The sequence below is a fragment of the Rhynchophorus ferrugineus genome, unplaced genomic scaffold (genome assembly GCF_030347505.1).
Source record: "Rhynchophorus ferrugineus isolate W39M unplaced genomic scaffold, kcgeb_rfMv2 rfM11, whole genome shotgun sequence".
Classification (NCBI taxonomy): domain Eukaryota; kingdom Metazoa; phylum Arthropoda; class Insecta; order Coleoptera; family Curculionidae; genus Rhynchophorus; species Rhynchophorus ferrugineus.
In genome coordinates this window covers 9,656,629-9,677,747 of record NW_027472590.1, presented here as the reverse complement: position 1 = coordinate 9,677,747, position 21,119 = coordinate 9,656,629, and the positions used below count along the sequence as shown (strand labels likewise).

The following is a 21,119-nucleotide window of genomic DNA, read 5'->3' as shown; positions in this document are numbered from 1 at the left end:
GTGACATCAGACGTGGGCCAAAATAAATTCTCATGCTGCGGTGAGAATGCCCGGATTCGGAAATTCATACTACCCTCATATTTCCTTTTCGATGTTTTTGATAAAATCGGGTGTTCATTGTTTGTCTTACCCCTATATGACTATTTTAAAAGTCACAAAGGAATTGTAATGATTTTAGTGAACTTTCGAAATAATTTTTCTGCAATATGAGAGAGACTATCTTTATATAATGTATTTTATTTATACTAATTTGTTCATATTACATAGTATTAGTGAGAAATGAACAAGATAACCTTTTAAGTGGTCGCTGTCAAGAATATTTTAATTTATCAATTATTATTTGGTCTTATTTTGTGTTATAATGTAATGCAAATGAAGTGAAAGCATAACAAATATTTAATATTTAAAGGCCACTTTTGAACTTAAGTTATATGTGATGTGACCCATGTTAAATAAGTGTTGGGTCAAAATTATTGTAAAGATTTAACTAGTTATTGCCCTATTAATAGTCTATTTTAATAACCGTAGAAGCGTAGAAAATAATTTAAGTTACCCTTATGCCAGGTGGTAGGTTCCTGTAGTACCAATCGCGCACGCGCGCGCTTATTAACCGTCTTATAAAATCAACTGTCACCCTTAAACTCTACTCAGTATTCCTCTGTGTGTCGAGTGAAACGTGTAGAATAGTCATGGATCTATCGTGCGCCGAAACGTCAAACAAATGCATACGAGCCATCAGAGATAGGGCTATTTTTAACGACGAGAGGGTGATGAACAACCTGTTGAACGATGAAGTTTTTTACATTCCGAATTGTGATTACTTCGCCGAGGTACAGAACGATATTCAGCCTTTCATGCGGAAGGTTGTCACTACTTGGATGCTCGAGGTAAGTCCACATTCCACAGGTTACTTTGACAGAAACGACGGTTAAGGTTTTTGAACATTTAACAAGTGAAAACTTCGATTGTTTCTCATTTGTTGTTATTGTTAGGTGGTGGTGTATGTACGGACATAGTTTTCGCTAATATTGTCATGTCGACAACCTTTTCCTTTTGTTATTATCCAACGAAATAACACAATGTTGTTGTGTGTCGTCGTTTGTCAACAGTTAAAGTAGGTCTCGTTAAAATATTATCTCTTCCCTGAGCTTTTTGTATTTTAATGGCGTTGATGGACCGCTATCGGAGCACCCCCCCGGCCTACTATTTATTTTCTTCGTTTTCGGCTTTTTGTCTGTTTACTCGACGATTCTCAAAAGTGATCTTTTTTAAAGCACCGCCGACAAGTTAAACATTGTGACAATCTTGGGCAGGCTTCCGGCCATATGATATTTCATTCATAATTTTTCGATGTACGAGGGAGGCCCGAGAAGTACCGATTTGTGCTTTCGTGTATTTTACGGTGGTTATGGTGGATTGATTTATTTCAGTCTTTTGTGATTATTATTGAACCGAATCATAGTGTTTTTATTTTTATTAAAGGTCTGCGAAGAACAAGTGTGCGAGGAACAGATACTACCACTAGCCGTAAATTTCATGGATCGCTTCTTGTGTGCGTGTAGAATAAAACGGCAGCATCTGCAACTTTTGGGGGCTACTTGTCTACTGATAGCATCCAAACTGCGAAGTACGAATTACCTTCCCATCGACTTGTTATGTGCCTACACAGATTACAGTGTTACCTACGAATTAGTTGCGGTAAGTACTCGTTTTCCGTAGACATCGCAGAATCTACCTGTTGCCTTTAACTGTCGCGGCTATCGCCAACAATCGAATTGTTTTGATCTATTTATAGTCTTTGACATATCTACTTAAGATAACCCGATACAAAAACGGTCAGCTTGTTGTAAAAATAACCACGCTTCATACCCAAATCACCGATATGTTAGGACCTTGGTATTTTGACGATTTTCGGGCAATTAATGCGTGAAGTTGTGTTACGAGTGCGGTTGAAACACGCGTTTCGGGATGCAGTTGATGGTTTTGTTTTAAAATGGACATGTTAATTGCTCCAAATTTCTGGACTTCAATTGAATTTAGGTTTATTGGTGTATTCTTACATTCTAGAACATCAGTTTAATAGAAAATAACGCCGAGAATGGTGATCTATTATCTTAACAGGCGACATCCCTCGAGCCTCCTCGCTCTTGATCGGAGGGGATGATGGTGGTTCGAAGTCGTCCATTGGAAATCCGGTGATATCATCGCCTTCTTCGGATCGTGAAGTCTATTAAGGTCACGTTAATTGAGGATATGGTGGTTTTGTGAGAACACGAAGGAACCAAAATGTAGATAAAGGGCGTTTCCTGCTTACTGGTGGGGGTGTATCATCGAACAGGATTATTTATTTTATTTTATGTGTCATTTCAGATTACATCAGAAATTAATTTCTTTCATGTGTCAGACCTCAGATGTCTGATAATATTGGGGTTTAAGTTTTACCTTATTTTCGTAGCTGTCTTTCACTCATAACTGACAGTGATAGTATTTACATAAAGAAAACGTTTATCTTTGAATGTTGTTTTAAATTATACATCATCGCCAACTTTGTTCTAAGGAATTTTAGATAAAATTTATTGTGTAGGGTGTTTTAGACCAATTATTCTTAGTAGTCGTTTTGTGTTAACATTTCTGATCAGTAGTCACTGTAAAACGATTAAGATTAAGGTCACAAACTTACCAAATATTGATTGAAAATAATTTAAATTAAAAATTCTATTGCGTCAAAGCTACCACCACGTACTTCGTCACCACCATTGAAATCAGTGGATGCAAATTTCAAACTATTACCCCGATAGATAACTGATGACCGTCATTGTATCGCCGTGATTCTCTATTATGTAATGACACAAATGGTTGGTAACTATAGTTGAGATCATGCCGCAGGTGTGGCCGTTGTTTCTTTTCCTTCTAGTCTACCGTATCGGTAAAAATTCCCACACTTTCGGGATCGAAGCTGCTTTTATATTCGGCGTTGTGACAGCTTCGGGAAGTGTATTGTGCCCTGAACTGAAAAAGTTCTTGCCAATGGTTTTCGCTCAAAGTTGAATAATCTCTTTTTTTGCGATGAATTTTACGGTTCATCGATCTCTGGGAGTTGAATTTAGGAAAAATTACTGGCCGACTCTAACTATGGTGCTCCCTCTCGTTATGAGCTCGTTGGATTCATTTGTTTTGTTTGGCTCTCAAGTTTATTTTAATTTTTATTTTGTGAAGTCTCGTTGGACTTAATGAATTTTGGATTAATTTAATTAATATCGCTTTTTTACCTGACGGATGTAGTGGCGATTTGTGCTCTATAAGGCAAAAAGTTATCATTAAATATTACCGTATAATAATAGATACTTAATTTCAAGTTTGGTTTAAGTTTTTCGTTTTTCGAGCTCGTTGGACAACGAGTTTTTTTAATCATCTGAATGTTAATTTTCGCTGGCTGATTGCAGTCGTGGTCTATGTTTTGCATAATGAAAAGCGTCATCGCCATTCACTTTTAACAAATGCCCGCCGTTTTGTTTTATTTTTAATAATCCCGAATTGCCGGTTACATTCTTGTTGTTTTTTAGTTGAGCTCGTTGGTCCGAGAATTATATCATTTTGTCCTTCTATGTTCGGAATGGGAGCATTGAAATTAACATTAACATACAGGTATCGATGCTATTAGCTTTGTGGATTTACCCAGTCTTCTGTGTATAAATATTAACGATATTTGTTACCAGTTTCAAGGATTTTCGTTTTGTTTTACGAACTCGTTGAACAGATAACTATTGGTTCGTTAAAACTGCTTGTTTTGAAGTTTTCTATACCCGGTATTCGGCGCATAAAAGCTTGATATTTGATTATTTATCTAATATGTGCAGTTGCAGTAAAAAATATTGTATTGCATGAACTCCTTGGTTCAGAAATTACACTTAAATTATTTTTTTCATGTTATATGCAGTTTGGAATCCCGAGATTGGTATAGATACTTTGCTGTTGATTAGTTAGAAATGTTACGCAGTAAAATTTTTTTGTGTTAACATAAGCTCGTTAAACACAAATCTAGAGTTCGTATTGTGTAATTTTTAAAATCGTGAGTATTAACGTTTTACGGAATCGTTCGTTGTTTTGTTGTATCGAAAGACGCAACGGACCTTGTTGGCCCCATTATATCCCGTCGAAATAGTTTTTTCTTGGGGGTTCGTCGTTCCCATCGACCCAAAATGAGAAAACTGGTACGTTAGCGACCTGATCAATTTCTTTCGTTCCCTATTGTGTCCTCGCTGTTCCGGTTTCTTGTAATGGGACCTTTCCTTCGGCCACCCTCTCCCTATACCGGTAAGGATGGGAAAAAAACGGTTAGGGGATGATTTCGGGGGGTTCATAGAGGTGAGCAGTAAAGGGCCCGTTAGGGAATCGGATTCTATTTTTCTCACACCGGATTTTTTCGATGGCGAGGGTCTGTTGCATCAACAATGCACATGCTAATAATGTTTTACTTTTCCTTTTCGTCGAACCCGAAAAAACGGAGAAAATGTCCAGTCGACGGCGGAAATGCTTCCTCTGTCGTCCAAGACAATACTTCCGTGTAATTGCCGCCAGTTATCTTTAACAGGTCACATCCTGTGACCCTTGCGAGTTTCTGGGACCGGTCACTGCTCGAGATTCGTCAATTTTCGGAGACCAAATCGCCGTTAAAATGCAAATCCGCCAGAGTTTTTGATATCGGTCGTTGGTTATCGGAACGACGCCGACCCGAGGGCGTGTGAACCAGTGAACCGTTTCGGGAAACCAGAAATTTGAATTCGGATAGTTCGGGAAATAACAAAAGCGAGTTAAAAAAGGCAGGTAGGCCGCCGAGGTTTTGACGTAGGTAGCTGTTCAAACAGTCGATTCCCAGTGACGAGCAAGACCCAGACTTTTCGATGTTGGGTATTAACACATTTTACTGGTGTAAACAGTGGGTACCCTGATGGGTGGCGTCTGTTCCAAGGGTTGTTTTGAAACGATGGCATAAATATCATTAATAATAAGTGGGCTAGTAAGTGGGAACTGTGCTCAGTAAATACCCAGGCTTGTAAAACAAAATTACTGCCATGTTTTGGTTTTAAAATGCCTGTGTTCATCGCAATAAAATGAGGTCATCCATTACAAGATGTGTTCTGTTTTTTGTTCACTCTAAAAACACTTATTGAAATCATTTTCTACAACTTTTTCTTCCCATTTCTCAGGTAATATGGCGATGTTTTGTTAGACCGATGTTTGGTTTGACCTCGATCATTTTTCGCATTGTTTGAACATTTAGAGATCTTTTGAAATACTATATATACTGAATAATCAAAGGGCGGAGAATATACTGGGTGCTGCAGAACTCTTGCAACATATGACCGTGATCTATTGCATGTAGCTGATTTTAAACTGTTATATTTTCAAAAAAGTAACTGAATCCCATTAGAAAAAGGCTTTTCTGTTATTTAAAAACACCTAAATGTTTATTTCTAGGCAGATTAGATGCACAACAATGAGAACGACTCTATTGAATGAGCCCTTGTTTATAACTAACAGTTTCTTTTTGAGGAATTTATATTTGGATGTCCACCATATCCAATGTTTATAAATTATACACTTAAATTATGTTTTTGTTACCGTGTGTTATATGTGTTGAAATATGATGTTGTTATAAATTATATCATATCAGGATATTATAAATGATAAAAATAAGGTATAAATACAGTAATATTTCAAATGAGACCAAAGAAGAAGAAAAAACAAGCTATAATCTTTTCTTTTCTCAACATTAGCTCAGAGAGCCTATAAAACATAAAATATGGCATACCAATGAACAAAAGATAAGCTATTCAACACCGAAATATCAGTACCATCCTCTCTTTGTCCCATATCTCGATTCCATATTAAAATGTGTAAATCAAAACTACATAGTAGAAGAGCTCAAGCAAGTCCAGGTTGGTTAGCTTTGTTTTTGAGGGAAAGTATTGCAAACCACAGCTGTTAACTAAAGTATCCCTTTAAACAAAAATCTAACGTGATTTTGTTCTTGAACTGTAACACATTAATGCAATAATTAAAATCCTATTGTTAGTATTGTTATTTATTTTTGGCGAACTGAAGTAGATAGAGATGAAAAAAAAAATTTTCCTGATAAAACTTTTATAGCCAACGAAAATTGTTCATTTTCATAGATCAAAAATTATTAGAACAATTATTAGGTATGAACTCTGATCATTCAAAATACTACTGTTATAATGTTGTTTATTTTTGCCGAACTGAAGTAGATAGAGATAAAAAAAATTTCCTGATAAAACTTTTATAGCCAACTAAAATTGTTCATTTTCATAGATCAAAAATTATTAGAACAATTATTAGGTATGAACTCTGATCATTCAAAATCCTACTGTTATAATGTTGTTTATTTTTGCCGAACTGAAGTAGATAGAGATAAAAAAAAATTTCCTGATAAAACTTTTATAGCCAACTAAAATTGTTCATTTTCATAGATCAAAAATTATTAGAACAATTATTAGGTATGAACTCTGATCATTCAAAATCCTACTGTTATAATGTTGTTTATTTTTGCCGAACTGAAGTAGATAGAGATAAAAAAAATTTCCTGATAAAACTTTTATAGCCAACTAAAATTGTTCATTTTCATAGATCAAAAATTATTAGAACAATTATTAGGTATGAACTCTGATCATTCAAAATCCTACTGTTATAATGTTGTTTATTTTTGCCGAACTGAAGTAGATAGAGATGAAAAAAAATTTCCTGATAAAACTTTTATAGCCAACTAAAATTGTTCATTTTCATAGATCAAAAATTATTAGAACAATTATTAGGTATGAACTCTGATCATTCTAAATCCTACTGTTATAATGTTGTTTATTTTTGCCGAACTGAAGTAGATAGAGATAAAAAAAAATTTCCTGATAAAACTTTTATAGCCAACTAAAATTGTTCATTTTCATAGATCAAAAATTATTAGAACAATTATTAGGTATGAACTCTGATCATTCTAAATCCTACTGCTAATAATGTTATTTATTTTTGCCGAACTGAAGCAGATAAAGAGATGAACAATGATTAGGTATGACCTACGATTATTTCTTCATTTTTAAAAAAGTATTTTTTTCTGAAAAAAACTTGTGAAAGCCTTCAATGAGGAAGGAACCCCGTCGACGGTACCCGCGCTAATTTTCCTAATCGACCGTTGTAACTATAAAACGTGCTAACTAACCGAATGACACTTCGGCATTCCGACCGAACGACGTCCGCTCTACGAACTCGGCCTATTAAGAAGAAGATTCCTCAACCTAACCCCGCTACGAATTAAGTCGTCGCCGACGTTCTTCGGCCCTTTTGCGGCACCCGACTAACCTCAAAATGGTTAGTTATTACCTTATAAAACGTGCGCGGCGACAGGAGGCAGGGACGGAGATGTTGTATCGACGAGCCGTCGATGGAGGAGAGGAGAATTTTCCGTTGATTCCGACCGGTTTTTGTCTATTTAACGTATTTCGTGTTTCCGGAATTATTTCGCTCGTCGAATTTCAGCGGAACGACCGAGAGGCTTACGGGAATCGTTATTGCATCGCATAGTTCCAACTTGTCGGTTGCCGGTGAACCCAGTTCGTCATTTCGTCTTACCAGGCTCGCGAATAAAGTTTAATTATTTCGTAATTGCTCCGGTAGGCGTATGTTTACGACTGCCTTGCATTCTATGCGTTTACGGTGCATTATCTCATTTACTACAAATGTTTCCGAGTTTATCGTTGGGAACATTTTCATAGATCAAAGTTTATTAGAACAATTATTTGGCTGAAAAAAATTGGTTATATTAACATATTTTCCATCATTTTCGACAATTATTTCCTGATAATAACAACTTTGATCATGTTTTCACTCAAAACAAGTATTAATTGTAAAAAGTTGGTCATATAAACATATTTTGCATTATTTCCTACAACATTTTTGTGATAATAACAATTATTAAGACATATCCTGGGAAAATTCAGGTATATCAAAAGGTCATCAGCATATTTTTCTGTATACACTGAATAAGTCAGTAATACTAAAGGATCTGATCAATAAATATCGCTGATTAAGATACCGACCAACAAGTTTCTGCTTTCATTCGTATGCTCAATTAAAAAATTACCATCAAAATACCAATTAGCCTTAGTTTTATAATTTTCATATTATTTTTCAGTTTGGTGGAAATTCGTTTTTCGGTATTGACACCCTTGTCAACTTTCAAAATACAAATAATATAGCTGTTTGAAGACCATAAATAATGGTTAGAAAACGTTACGTCAATATGCCGTGGGATTGATTGATTAACCAATAAAAATTGGGTGCCTTTGAAGAAGACTGTCATATTCAGTTATATTGTGAGAACGGCAGAAAGATATAAAACAATCAATCGTATTTACTGTGCTGTATTAGTAAGATCCTACAAAACGTGTATAGTAGACTCTTTGATCCGTAAAAACAGGATACTCATTAATAAAAAGAGACATTGTAATACCCGAATCTTCGATTTCCTATTCATTCAACCTTACCCACACTTGGACAGTTTACCAGTTTCTACTCTGCCCCAAGTTTGAGCTGAAAGTAGAAGATGAAGTTAGTGTAGTAGAGAATCATAATTGAGATCTTAATTTGCACATGGGAATGTGGAACTTCCATGGTCAAGGGCTAGAAAGAGGCCAAAATAATATTCGATACCTTGTAGATCCAACCACCTAATGAGTGTTATTTTTCGACAATTTAAAATGTAAATGTCATTAAAAAAGAAAACAATTGTACTTGTATACTTATATTGAGTTTCTAGAGAATATACCAATATAAGTAATATCTAATATATAATTTCACAAGTTAAAAGTGAAAAAGAACATAATTTCTCAAAGTTGATAATAAAAGAAAAGTTATGCGTGTTAAAACCGAGTAATTTTTCTTAATTTTTCCTACTACTGAACTGATAATAGGGCAATACTTACTACCTGAAAAAATAGTTAAAAAGTGTAGTTTAACAGACCAGATATTATAAAAACCAAATGTATAAAATTACTATTAAAGAAAACGAAATAATTTTTCAAAAATATGATAAAACAACTCAAACTGCTTCGCAGAAGAGTTATTATAAAAACCAGATGTGTAGATCCACTATTCCTTACTTAACAATAGGAAAGGTCTTACTACAAACAGAAGTCCTGGATTTATTGTTAAAAAAACGCGGTATTTTGTTAGTTTTGACATATAATGCAGATGGTCCAACTTGATAAATGGTTTAAGAAATTATCATAAAGTTGAAGATGTCCTTTCCCTGTTAACTGCGATGTTGATAAATCTTCTTATAACATAGTATGTCACCTTTAATAAAATTGATGGTTAGAATCATTATTAAGAATGCTTAATTCGTTCAATTAATTTTTTTGTTTTATTGTGCTCATTACTAAAAATGTTTACTCATTAATAGTTAGGTTTTACCTCTTAGTCAAAGATTAAAAAATTATAGTTTTTTTCATCATGAACATTCCTACATTTTAACAGTAATGTTTATATCATCAAACATTCCAAATACATTGAAAGTGCTTTATATTTATGTGACAGTTTACGGTCATATTGGTAATTCCTCCTGAATTATGATGTTTACTTCATTTTTATTTTTTCTAATAGTTTTTGAATCTTGAAGTGGCTCCGAAGTACATGGTCTATTCAAAGTTATTTTGTACATACGTCATAAAGATGTTTAATGTATTGCCTGTCCCAATTTGTAAATTCGTTTTAGAATCGGACAATATTTTCCTTCTTATTTTATTCTAGTTAAACAGAAACAGAAACACGTAAACGAATGAGCCTGTCAAAGTCGTCCGGTTGTCAGACGTATGCAAAATTCTTGAAAGCAATAGTGATAGGAGGTTATAACTCTAACCTTTAAACTATCGTGGCTGTATAACTGTAGTTTTTAGATGTACTATAATGTTAAAATAAGTTATATTTAATAACATTTTTGATAAATTATTTTATTTAGGTTAGAATTTTGTTCTATGTCAAATCCAAACTAAACCAAAACTCGGAGTTGATGCGGCAACATTGCGACGTTTTGACGTCACAAATTTAGATGACGTATGTACAAAATAACTTTGAATAGGCTACAATTTATATAAAATGCTTTTCGGTACTATACTTTTTCGAGAATAACGAGGTCATATTGATTGCTTACCTGCTTACATTTTAATAATTTTATTTACCTCACTGTTTGCCAGGTACCTGGCCATAATGTCAGGTACGCCAACCTCCTGGTATTGACGCTGTGGGGCCGATGAATGTAAACGTAATTGAATGGCGAGGATGCCGATTGATGAGTACCTGGGTCTGAACAAGGAAAATCTATTTTATTTTTCAATAGGAATTGATATATTCATATTTTTACCCAAATTTTTCAGGTTACTAAACTTTAATGGTTAATGGTTAATTAAAAATATGGATTTTTTTTTAAATATTTAACGGTTTTTACTATTGACTGTTTCAGTCGTGTACTTTCAGTTACTATTTTCAAACCTACTAGTATCATTTGACTTATCCGCGACCTTGCAAATAACGCCGAATACATACTTACATAGATGTATATGTCATAACAAATCAATTGAAAAGTCCCCGTCCTACCATAGTAAAACACATTTTTTTGGCAAAATTAGTTTTTTTTTCAACATAATTCCCTTCAAGGGTGATACACTGATTATAACGACCCTCCAACTTTTCAATACCATTCTTGTAGTACGATTTGTCCTTTGCTTCAAAATAGGCCTCAGTTTCGGCGATCATTTCTTCATTCGACGAACATTTCCCAGTGAGCATTCTTTGGAAATCTGAGGACAGGAAATAGTCGCTGGGGGCCAGATTTGGAGAATACGGTGGATGAGGAAACAATTCGAAGCCCAATTCATGGATTTTGCCATCATTTTCACTGACTTGTGATACGGTGCATTGTCTGCATATATATATATATATACAATCTGCCCATGGGCAATAAGTATTATTATATGATTTCTGTTATGTAATATAACCATCCTGACATGTAGTAGAACACTTCAGTAAGTGATCTGCTGTACAGCTTATAATCTAAATCTTATTCCAGATACTATTCTAACTTATTTTAAAGTCTATACTAACTTATTTTAAAGACTGTTCTAACTTCTTCTGGATTTTATTAAATCTCACTCGGTGTGTATTAATCAGTTCGTATGGTAGTTTACGTTTGAGCCTATGCACTATACTGTCATCGATCACATTTAACTGTTTGGAGAGTGCATTGGGATGCACTAATAGTCTTTCAGAGTACTTCGAATCACACTCGTTATGGGTTCTAAGGGGAGATTAGTTTGTTGGACACGTAATATGAGGTATCGATGATGACTCGCATCACTTTATTTTGGAACCTCTGGAGGATATCTATGTTAGATTTGCTAGTAGTACCCCACAGTACCATAAGTAAAAAGGGGTCTAAGTATTGATTTATACAGCAAAACCTTGTTATCTAATGATAATTTAGATTTACGCCGCATCAGCCAATACATTTCGTTTAGTTTAAACCTAAGCTGTTTGCGTTTTGTCACAATATGTTTTTTTTTTCATGTTAAACGTCGATAAAACTGCATTCCCAGATATTTAACCTTGTCTGCTTGCGGACGTTCATGATTATTCAATTTTGTAGAGTATGATGGGTAGATTTTGTCTCATTTGCTTTAATCTAGATATTTAAATTAGGTACGAAAAAAGGTGAAAAAAAAATTCGAAATATTACAAGCTGATGAAAGCAACCTTTCTACTAATCCGAATCCAGAAAAAGGTTTTTGTTAAATTACGGCTCTTTGAAAAAACGATACATTTTTTATCGGTCTTTTTAAAAATATTTCTGAATTTTTTAAAAATGACAATTCAAATTTTGATCTGTCTTTCTACGATAGAAGAATGTATAGAGGAGGCTCGCGCCTTATTTCAAGAAAATCGGTTCTATGGAACTTGAGATGCCATATCAACCGTCTCGAAAAAAGTATTTTCGAGAAAAACGCGTATAATTTAAACGCGCTATAATTTTATTTATATATACAGGGTGGACATACAAGAAGGAACATTTGCTTCTATAAAAATGAACCCATATATAGGACCGATACGGTTTAACTATAACGTTTCTGCTGTTGAAAATGACAGATATCCAGTCATCCTCATTAATTATACATTACCCGAAAAATATCGTTACGTAACCATTGATACGGTCTCAGACCAACTCCCGAACCATCTGTTGCGTCCAAGTTCGGCGTCTTGGCGCCCAAAAGAAAACGAACTCGCCACCTTTCCGTTGTTTCCCCCGGATGATCGCCCCACGGAAAGTCACCCGACCTGAACCAAGGGTTGTGCGAGGCAAAAAATCAATTGGCCCCTTCCTTACGCGGAAGTGTCTCTAACGACCGGGCTCAATACGCTTTTTTCTTCAGTTTCAGATACTCCTATTGTTAATAGTTATATAGGCCGTATGGTTGAATAATAATACGGTGGTTGAGGATGCGGAGAAATGCTACTACATTTCGATATCCTGGTGATGTTTAGTGACCATAGGCAAGAAAGTTCTTCATTTTATTTATGTATGATGTTCTCATTTTTAATAGGCGTCTACTTTGGGAAGTAAAATTAGTTTAAAATAATTCATAACAATGCCATTATAAATAGTGGAATTGACAGCTGAAAATAATTCGAAATAAAATCACACTTGTATCAATATATACTTTGTTGCTCAAATGTATTAATATACATCTTTTCTTCACTAAATAATTTAAAATAATATAAATCAAGACTAACTGAGCCATTGAAAAGAGTAATAAAAAAGAGAACAACAGAGTTGACGTCAAATATCATATATTTTATTATTAAAGTAACAGCATCAACTCAATTTATCGTCTCGGTTTCGTTATAGTTTGTTTATTTCTTCGATTACCAATAAAATATAGCGTCCTGTTACTTTTTTATAGCGTTGGGAACTATCGACTGAAAACAATCGAAACAGTCGCGAACTAGCGACTAAAAATGGTAAGCACTATTTTCAGTCAAACGCACGGTTCGACTGTTTTTTTTGGATTCGTGATGTCAGACGAAGATGTACGAATCCTTTCCTGTATAAATTAGGAGGTAGGAAAGGACGGAGATAATTGCTTGGAGTAGTTAATTTTATATGTTATTAAATTTTCCAACGGTAGTATATGCGAGACCGAGATGTACATATTCCTTCACGTACTAACTTTAAAAGAGAAAAGGAAAAAATAATTATTGGATAGTATTAGCATGCAATTAATAATTTCATTTTAAACGAAGTAGAGTTACATTTATATTTGAATGTTCTGTGGATCTGTAAGAAGGAATGGAATTTTTCTATGAAATGGAATAATTCCCCATAAATATTTTATCGTAATTTAATTTAATTAAATAATATACTATAATAAATATAGAAAATACAATAGAGCTTGAACAAAACCTAAAAACTAAGGATGTACATTAACATATACTAACATATACCTAATCATAGAAAAAAACGAATCAATGACATAACTAAAATGATCGCACAATAACCACTAGAGCTTTTTTAAATAAAGTAAATGTTTTATTTATTATTGGGGAAATATTTTAAAGATAAATCGAGGGAGTAATCGAAATATTACCTATTATTGCCATAAAAACAGTTAAAGGTATTTTACTATTTATCATTCCCAATTTTAATCTTTTTGTATAATTACATTAATAATCTTGAAAAATATCGTTCTAATATGCTGCTATATTAATATACAATATATTATTTACAAGCAAACTACCAATAAAATCATAAAACTCTATATATTACATATACACCTATGTAAGCTTAAATTGTATACTATTTGTCAAGGTCGCGGCTAGGACGGCAGAGCTGGAACGTTAAAAATCAATCGAATGGAACTAGTAAAACCGAAAATAGTAACTAAGATTATACGACTGAAACGATAGTAAATAATAACAAAATCAGTCGGACCGAAAATAGTGACTGAAATAGTCGATAGTTCCCAACGCTACTTTTTTATGAATTTCATGAAATTTGCACGATTACATATAGGAAATTAATAAGTAGGTGAAAATATAAACCTAGTAATAAACATAATCATAACCAGTCATATTCAACGTCTTGTTCACTTCCTTACGGTCTGATGTTTAATAGGCAATTCATCATAAATCGTTACAAAACATTGGATTCAGCCTTCATTGGTTCTCGTGCCAATCTAGACCATATATTTTGGCGTTTAATATTAATATACATTCAGGCGATTATCGAATTTTGGCCACGTAAACCGATTTTCCTCTTCTAGACACGAGCAGAATTTGCGAATGGTTAACAAAGCTTGATAGTCAAGGTTTCTTTTGGTCAATGATGCCGAATAAAATTAAATATCCTTGCAAGCTGACCAATATCTCGACTTATTTCTCAACTTTGTAAGACTGAAAATGTGTAGATAACAGGTAAATTGAAAAGTCTCTGGCCTGACACATTGATAGCGCTACTAGAATTAAATCCATATGTTTTTTAGTTAGCCCTAACCCTCAAAAGATGCGTGTATAAATTTGATAGCTGTCGGATCATTAGTGTGAATTAAGCATTTTGAGTGAAGCAACTTTTGTTATTGTGAAAAAAACCGGATAAAAAGGAATTTCGCGTGTTGATAAAATTTCTTTTTGAAAATATTGCTTTTTGAAAGGAAAACATACAGTTGAAGCAAAAACTTGGCTATTTGCCGAGTTTCCGGACACTGTCCCAGGAAAATCAACCATCAAGGATTGGTTTACTAAGTTTAGACGTGGTGACATGAGCACCGAAGACGGTGAACGCTGTGCACCAAAAGAGGTTGTTAAAAGAGGTTCAAAAGAGGTTGTTAAAAGAGGTTGCCCAAAAGAGGTTGTTACCGATGAAAACATTAAAAAAATCCACAAAATGATTTTGAATGACCGTAAATTGAAATTGAATCAAATAGCAGATACCCTAAAGATATCAACTAAACCTGTACATCATATCATTCACGAATATTTGGGTATGACGACTTTGTGCAAAGTGGGTGCCGCGCGAGCTCACTTTTGACCAAAAAGAACGACGAGTTTATGATTCGGAGCAATGTTTGAAGATGATCAAGCGTAATAAACCCGAGTTTTTGCGTCGATATGTGACAATGAATGATACATGGCTCCATCATTTCATTCCGAAGTCCAATCGACAATCATCCGAGTGGACTGCACACGATGAACCCGCCCCAAAGCGTGGGAAAAGGCAACAGTCGGCTGGCAAGGTTATGGCGTCTGTATTTTGGGATGCTTATGGAATAATTTTCAATGACTACCTTGAAAAAGGAAGGACCATCAACAGCGACTATTATATAGCGTTATTTGATCATTTGAAGGATGAAATCACCGAAAAACGGCCGCATTTGAAGAAAAAGAAAGTGCTGTTTCACCAAGACAATTCACAGTGTCACAAGTCAATGAAAACGATGGCGAAAATCCATGAATTGGGCTTCGAATTGCTTCCTCATCCACCGTATTCCCCAGCGACTATTTCCTGTTCTCAGATCTCAAAAGAATGCTCGCTGGGAAGAAATATTTGTCGAATGAAGAGGTGATATAATCAGTGTATCACACTCGAAGGGAATTATGTTGAAAAAAAAACTAATTTTGCCAAAAAAGTGTGGTTTACTATGGTAGGCCGGGGATTTTTCAATTTACCTGTTAGATTAAGCCAAAAACATTATACCAGACCACTGTATTTGAACCAATATAGCAACCTGTATACAAAAGGTACATTAAGTGTATTTTTGTATTTGTGTATGCGTGTACGGTGACATATTGACATAGTGCTCATCGTTTTACTTTGAAACTTTTCTAGTATTAGATTAACTGTTAATAAAAGAAAAATCGTTTATGATGAAATATGACACCTAATATCGAACTTAACGCCTTTCCCTGGTAAATACTTACGGAACCATTATAGGGGATCAGTTTCACACCACTTCATCTAGAAAAAAACGTATTTATTTTAATTTGTGGTCTCACTCATAATTGCTGAGAGAATACTATGTGACAGTGTATTTTTGTTGACATCACGCTGCCTCGACTTGGGAACCGTGTTTCATTTGTTTTGATATAATAATGAAAATTAATATTAATTGTTGGGGGCAGTTCGTATGTTTATTCTTTGTACTTGAATGTACGTCCATTATTCTTAAATTAATGAAATATCTCCTTCTTAGACATATTTTCGTAGTAAATCATTTTCTTTTATTTTTTTGTAGTTTAACAGTATAAATCGATGTGTCACATGTTTTATTAACAAAATTTGTTCTTGTATATTCTTAGTTTTTAGTGTTAACATGGGAGTTGAGACTTTCCTCTATCCTCAATAAATTATTATTCCTCAATAAAGGTTATTAAATATGTTAATATTATATGTTATAACAGAATACTGTTTCGTCTTCATTTATAGATTATGTTTTGTCCAATTTATTTTTTCCAATGTCCTTTCTTCTGCCAGTCATTTTTTTTTTCATCTTACAGTATTACTAGTTTTACTAGAAGTTTATTTAATATATTTTTATTTATGAATTAACTCAAAATTGAGTGATATTTATTGAGGGTATATTGGGAGTGATTCTAACCTCACACCTTCTGATTGATTCTTTCTTGTTTTCGGTTATATTTTCATGTTTAAACCCAAATTTCAGTCATACTGTGGTACAATTGATTTATAAAAGCCGTTTGAAAATCATATTAATATTTATTTTCATTTTTAAGAAATTAGTGTCTTAGATACGAAAGAAGATACTTACTTCTTAAAATATCAACTACGCTCGAATAAAAAGCCATAATTTCTCAATAAAAATAATTAAATATGATAATATTATGTGTTATAACAGAATACTGTTTCGTCTTCATTTATAGATTACTGAGGTTATTATATCCCCTATTATAGTTTGTCGGAAATATTTTTTCCAATGTCCTTTCTTCTGCCAGTCATTCTTTTTTTTTTTCATCTTATACTTTTGCTATAAGAAAGTTTTTTGAATATATTTGTATTTATGAATGAATAACTCAAAATTGAGTAAGAAACATATGTTTTCTCGATTTCACAATTCTACTAAAATGTCTGATAACTTAATTCGAATAAACTGTAATGAAGTTCGTGTGACAAATGCTTATGCCTTACGGTTGTCTATCGAAATAAATCCGCTACTGTAAGGGATAAACGTTGTAAATTTACTGGCATAATCTTAATGGGTTTTAAAACAGTTGATCCCTAATAAATTAAACAAATTACGTCTCCACAGGAGGGACCTGGTGGTTTCTAGTTGCCTCAAGTACGTGCTTGAGAACTCACCACCACGTAAACACCAGTTCGCGGCCAATTCACCCCGGTGTCGTTAGGATTCGCGAAGGACTGGGACTAGTCCACCCAGCGGTGGGATTTTGTTATTTCATTCTTCGATTTCCCCATTAATATGCTAATTTCTATTTTCGCCATAGCGGCGGTTTCTATTATTTTACTACGATTCCTAGCCGTCTCGTTACTAGTAGCTTTTTTCCTATTGTCCCGTTCCCCGCCATAACAAACAGTCACTTTATGAATATGTAATTTGCTACAGTTATTTTCGAGCACCGCTCTCTCGAAAAGGGTCAATTAATTTTTGGGGTAAGTTACGCTCTCGCCTCAGGGGGTCAGGGAATGAGGTCCGGGTTTGTCGTCTGGTCGAGTCTAATTTTAATTGAAATAAATATCCTTAAATTATTTCGGTTGAGTTCTTAATATCTCTATTTTTTCTGGGAGTTGGGGTGAAGGTGGTTGAGGCCTTGAAATAAAAAAAATGAATCATTAGGTGTGTTACTGTTGAAAATAAAATTGGTTCTTTGGTACTACCATATCATGAAAGATCATGTACTCAGTTTGATGCGGATTCTAAAAGAGATAGGTTTTTCTGGGATCATTGAAATTGGTCTAAGAAAATACCAAGAGAGTTTGCATGAACATAAAAATGTTGAAGTACTTCAATTGCTGGACAACGATGGACTTATATGGAGGTACAAGAGACGTTCCTTTGAATTAGTATAGTCCAGCTATGTGTGAAGACTTGTGAAGACCATATTTTAAACCTATGTGCTAATTAACACTAATTAAGTTTGGGTCTGGAATCTTAGATCTGCCAAGAACAATATAAGGAAAAATTACAGATAATGAATAACTAATAGTAATTAATATGTATGCAAGGGATTTTGACTCTGAAGAAAAATACATCGGAAAACAAAAGTATTGATATATAGGCTCAAAAACATCAATATTATCTAAACATTTTAAAATGTGGAGATATTTTAATAAACCTGGTATAATTAAGTACCGGATACGCACTACATTTTTGGTATTTAATTCTACTGATTTATTATAAATATCGAAAAGTGTTACTCAACAAAACTATATAGCCAAAAAAGTTCTTAATTTTTTTTCCCAAAAATCCAACATTGTTTAAATTAAAACAAAAAACTAAAGTTAAAACAGTTTTCAAAAACTTATTTATTATTTATAACCTAGAAGTACTGATTTATTGTGAATAGAGGCAAAACTAAAATAGTAAATACCTCGAAAGGAATATGCCAGACAGTTTTTTTAATACAAAGGAAGCCGCGTTTAATAAGCTATCGTTTGTTTTGTCTATTGGATGATTATCTCCAGTGAATGAAGGCAGTCTGAAAATATAGAAAGAAATATGGATTGCACTAATTCACTACCACATATAAATATTTATTGTAGATATATTGGGAGTATTTTACTGTAATTTAAGACCTTCTGATTGATTGTTTCTTGTTTTCGGTTATAGTTTTATGCTGAAAGTCATATTTCATATACATTTTCTTTTAAAAAGCCATAAATGTAAGAAATACTTTTATTTTTTGGTAAATAATGTTTAGCAAAACATTATATTGGTCACTATCTTGATAATATAGGTAATTACAACGGCGATTACAATAACGTTCGGCTATCAATTACGTCAACAAGATACTCTTCGAAACTATATAATTTCTAGTCAAGGCGCCGACCGTTATATCCAAAAGTGTACATCTCAGCATTCCCGTCGCCCGGTCCCGATACCACGCCCGCCGCGATTAAACGAATGAGTAATCGCGTGCCCTTTACGTAATTCCCCAACAATACCGTTCTATATTTTCTTACATAAAATGAATGTAAATTGGATTTGCTTTGAATAACTTCATATATTCATCGCAATTCACTTGGCAGAAGATTGGACAAGAATTATTCCTGGGGTCTCATAAGCGTTTGTCTATTAACATAAATGTTAATAGTCGGAGTCGGAAGTATTCAGTCGCATCCTCGATATTAAATCTTTGGGGCTAGGGATGTCGAAAAAATATCGATATTATTTTGAACCGATATTTTTTAATATTATTTCCAAAAAGGGTACATTGCAGTAACCCTTTTAATATATAATAATAGTATATATTGCAAAAGAATATTGATATTTTTTAAAATATCGACATATTTAAATATAAATATCAATATTTGGTGGTGGTGGCCGACACCCCTCTCCATCTGACCTATACTGTCTGTATCACAACAATTCAAGAAACAGTACTTAGAACATTTGCTGACGACATATCTATTATGACACTAGACATTTCTCAGCTTGGACCTATGGAAAGATCCACAGGTGGACTAATTATTGGAAAAATAAAGCTTCATAGCTCGAAATCTGCCCGTGCCAATTTTATGTTGCTATGAAAAGACCTAATCACTTGAAGTATATCCGGTTTCTCAAGCAGAATCAGCGAAATACCTGGATGTCCATTTAGATTAAATTAAGATATGTTACTAGTGGCTTAAGCTTTCAGTCTAATTTAATTTTGATGTCCATTTAGATTATGTGTCACACAAAAACTAGGACTTGAAGTCCACTTTTCTGAAGTTCACATCCTTCTGCTGAAGTCTGATTTTATGTTGGGACTAAAAGGTTTTCAAATCGTTGTAAAATATTAGAGATGTTATAACATACAAGTATTTTCCTATCTTTGAAGAGTTTTTTGGCGTTTACCAAATGTCCAGAAACCTGACGGAGCTAAATCTTGCGAATAGGACGTTTACGGAACGATATCTGTGTACTTTTTGGTTCGTTTTCTCGATGTTATCAGAAATCTTACGTATTTCGCCTGGTGTAGATACTCGCAAAACATTTTACATATGAAAAGGTCCCGTTCGCTTGTTTTAGCGAATGACAATGTTGTTAATCAAGTTGGCGAGGCGATACCGATTCGCGACGCGGTTCGGCTAGACAGGGTTAGAGCGGATCAGACCGCAACCTTTGCCCTTCTGCATTCCCATAGACGAGACGCATTGTATTCGGGGGCCCTTATTTGTGCGATACCCTTTTCTTAACGGCGTCGCGACAGTGGCGTATATCAGTCTGAAATAAAACCGTGCCGATGAATCATTTAATAGCCCGTTAAATGGCTCGTTTAGCGAATTGAATGATGTAAGAACTCATGGCGAAAATAGGGCATTTAAACGTTAAATTCCCACCACTTAAACCGAGTTTATTTTTGCGAAATTACACTAGAAGATAATTAAATGTAAGTCGAGTATTTCGGTTTCAAGTTTAAGTCAACATTCTATCGATATCAGCATCCAAACAGAAATGAAAATTCCACGAGATATCAGTTGTTATGATACTAGTTTGTTCTATGTTTGCGGATCAAATATATTCCACACCATTTTAATATTTCAACTTCTACAAGAACATAACCGAAGTGTCATTGTTAAATTTAATATTTTTTTAAATTAACTACATCTTGCATTAGATATGCTTGGTATAATCTTAACTTACAAATTACTTATTATTATTATTTCAGGCTTCAGGGCAAAATCTTGGATAACTTCGTAAATGCATTTGATTTCGAGGTCATCGTACAGTTCTTCGTTGGTTATGAAGCATCGGTAATTAATTATGGAACTTCGTTTTTTTAGTGTAAAGTTTTAGTGCAAAAGTTTGTTCATGTTTTATCTC

At 33.9% G+C, this 21,119-nt stretch overlaps 1 protein-coding gene across 1 annotated transcript in view; it reads left to right on the top strand.

Moving 5' to 3' along the window:
* Positions 1 to 642: 642 nt before the first annotated feature.
* Positions 643 to 21,119, top strand: part of LOC143205275 (G1/S-specific cyclin-D2) — a 52,325-nt gene continuing 31,848 nt past the window's right edge. The window contains exons 1-2 of the mRNA XM_076418472.1: positions 643 to 887; positions 1,483 to 1,698. Of these exons, the coding sequence (XP_076274587.1) occupies positions 690 to 887; positions 1,483 to 1,698 (414 nt within the window). The 5' untranslated portion in view covers positions 643 to 689. The remainder of the gene's footprint in view (positions 888 to 1,482; positions 1,699 to 21,119) is intronic.